Source organism: Limulus polyphemus, unplaced genomic scaffold, assembly GCF_000517525.1.
Source record: "Limulus polyphemus unplaced genomic scaffold, Limulus_polyphemus-2.1.2 Scaffold1008, whole genome shotgun sequence".
In the NCBI taxonomy this organism is placed as follows: Eukaryota; Metazoa; Arthropoda; class Merostomata; order Xiphosura; family Limulidae; genus Limulus; species Limulus polyphemus.
Genome location: NW_013666618.1, coordinates 358126 through 360606, shown reverse-complemented (window position 1 = coordinate 360606; position 2481 = coordinate 358126). Strand labels below are relative to the sequence as shown.

The 2481-nt window shown below is 30.3% G+C and overlaps 1 protein-coding gene across 1 annotated transcript in view; it reads left to right on the top strand.

The window, feature by feature from the left end:
* Positions 1-739: 739 nt before the first annotated feature.
* The window catches only part of LOC106461673 (tetraspanin-5-like), a 41305-nt gene continuing 39563 nt past the window's right edge, over positions 740-2481 (top strand). Inside the window, exon 1 of the mRNA XM_022388692.1 lies at positions 740-840. Within this exon, the coding sequence (XP_022244400.1) occupies positions 754-840 (87 nt within the window). The 5' untranslated portion in view covers positions 740-753. The remainder of the gene's footprint in view (positions 841-2481) is intronic.

Genomic DNA, 2481 nt, shown 5'->3' with positions numbered 1-2481 from the left:
ATTAACAAACGGAGACGTAACAATATAATTATTCCTGATCTCCATAACCAACAAAACATCGAACCTAATAGAGCAATGATCACTTAATTGTACTCAGATGTTCCCTCAATTTTTACCCTCTTAACCATTTCCATATTAGAAGTTAACAATAAATCTAAAATGACATTCTTTTTAGTAGATTCCTTGACCAATTGGTGAAGAAAACAGTCTTAAACAGTTTACAAAACCTTTCTCCTTCATTGTTTGTAGTATTTTTACATTAACGGACAAGAATGTTTCCAAACTGGTAATGCCGCAATCAACCATGATCACACTGTTCGAAATAAGCTCGAAAATATGAAAAAAGTTGCATTCATATTCTTGGATCAGGGACAAAAGGAATAGGTTATCTTAATTTAATTAAACTTCACTTGAATGAATTTAAACATCGCATTCGTTGCTTTAATCTTGTGCATACATTTGGAAACTAGCTGTAGGCCATAACACTTGTTTTCAAGGCAGAGAGAGAAGTGTTAGAAAAGGTAATTACTACATCTAAGCTACACATTTAGAATATATGTTTATCAATATTGGTTTGATTAATTGATTAGAACAAAGAATGTTCGCGGTATTTATAATGATGTCTGAAAAGTATTTTCGATCACAATAAGCGACAAAATAAATGAGTTATTCTAAAAGTTCGTAGACTGATAGAGGGCTTTTTGCTGCTATTGACCCTACTTCATCGTCAATCCGTCAAAAGCGAGTTATAAAATGCCAGGGAGGAAGCATAGACGAGACAAAAGTGAAATAAGTTGTTGTTTAAAGTATTTAATATTTGGCTTTAATGTTATATTTTGGGTAAGTAATGTTTTATATTTTAATTAATTTAAACAATATAAATAATTTTGACGACACGTGAATATTTGCTATGTTTTGTCTTTTTTTTTATTTTGGGTTTAATCGCTTTTTTTTTCAAATTCAAGCTAAAATTATAAATCACAATCTTCACCAATTAAATGTTGAAGCCTAAATTAAGAAGTAATGGTAATGATTTTGCATAATTGAAAATATAATTGCGTATGGATTTGCGTATTAATAATATTAATACTAGACGTGAACTTTGTTACAATTACACTTAACAGAATGTAAATTGTAAGTACAGCACTACAGGCTATGGCTTAACTTGACTCAAATTGAGTCAAAGTACTAATGGGACACTAAAAGTAAAACTAGTTTCGTGTTTGTACTGTTTGTTCATTTCTAGTAATTGTATTGTATTGAAACTTGATTATATATATTAAACTAACAGTACGTAAGCTCATGAATATTTTTTTGATTTTCATGTTGTCACTTTTCACTGAAGTACTCATCAAGGAAGCTTATAATATTAATCTTTTAATTCATACCTCTAGTACAATCTTCTAATTCATACCCCCAGTACACTTTTTGTTTCCATATTAGAATTCACAACAAAAACCAACTTAATTTTCAACAATAAAAACTTTCTTCAAACAGATGGTTTAAGCATGGGCAACCCTGTTTTACATGTTCTTGCCAACATAATTATGATCCGTACAATCTGTGCTTTAGCCTCCCCTATACTGCTACATATATGTCAATGACACTTTTGCTGGTTTCATTTCTACTGAGTGCATATGCACTTTCTTTGAACACAAAAACTCCATTCACCCTAACATTAAATTTAACATTGAACATGAAAATAACAAGCAGTTATCTTTTCTTAACATTGACGTTATAAGATGTGAAACACAGTTCAAAATTCATGAAAAAAATCACTTGTACAGACCTCTACTTCTCCTAGAATTCCATTCATGAATCCAAATAAAACATCAGTGTACTAAAAAACTTTCAAGACTTTTCTCACCTGATTACATAGAGGAAGAAATCAACTTTATAAAGCATTCCTTCATTCACACCAACAAAGTTCCATAATTGTTGAAAAAGTTCCATTCAACCACCAGAATAAAAACCTCAGAACACAACTCGTAAACAAAATTTACACTAATACACCAAACAACAACAAAACATTACACTAAAATCAGTTCAAAAATAATCAACACTTGGCAAAAACTTGCTATTCAACAAAATTCCTGTTGACATCAAATCCACTCAAAAACTGGCCATAAACTAAAATCATTAGTAAATAAAAATTATAGAGAATCCCACAATATCAACATCATTTATAAAATAATGTCCACTGACTGTCTAAAATTCTACATTAGATGTTTTTGATCTTTACCACCTTTGCAACTAAAAAAAAGCCACACTATATCTATACAAACCACTAATTTTAAACAAATAACCAAACAGAAGCTATCTGAATTGAATAAAATAGCCCTACTCTAAACCAACATTCCCAGGGTACCACAATAACTTTACTAAGCTGTTAAGCAATCTCTGATTATGTGACCTTTCTGTTCCCTACTGTGTGTGTGTATATATATATATATATATATATATATATTCCTGTGTCTGTGT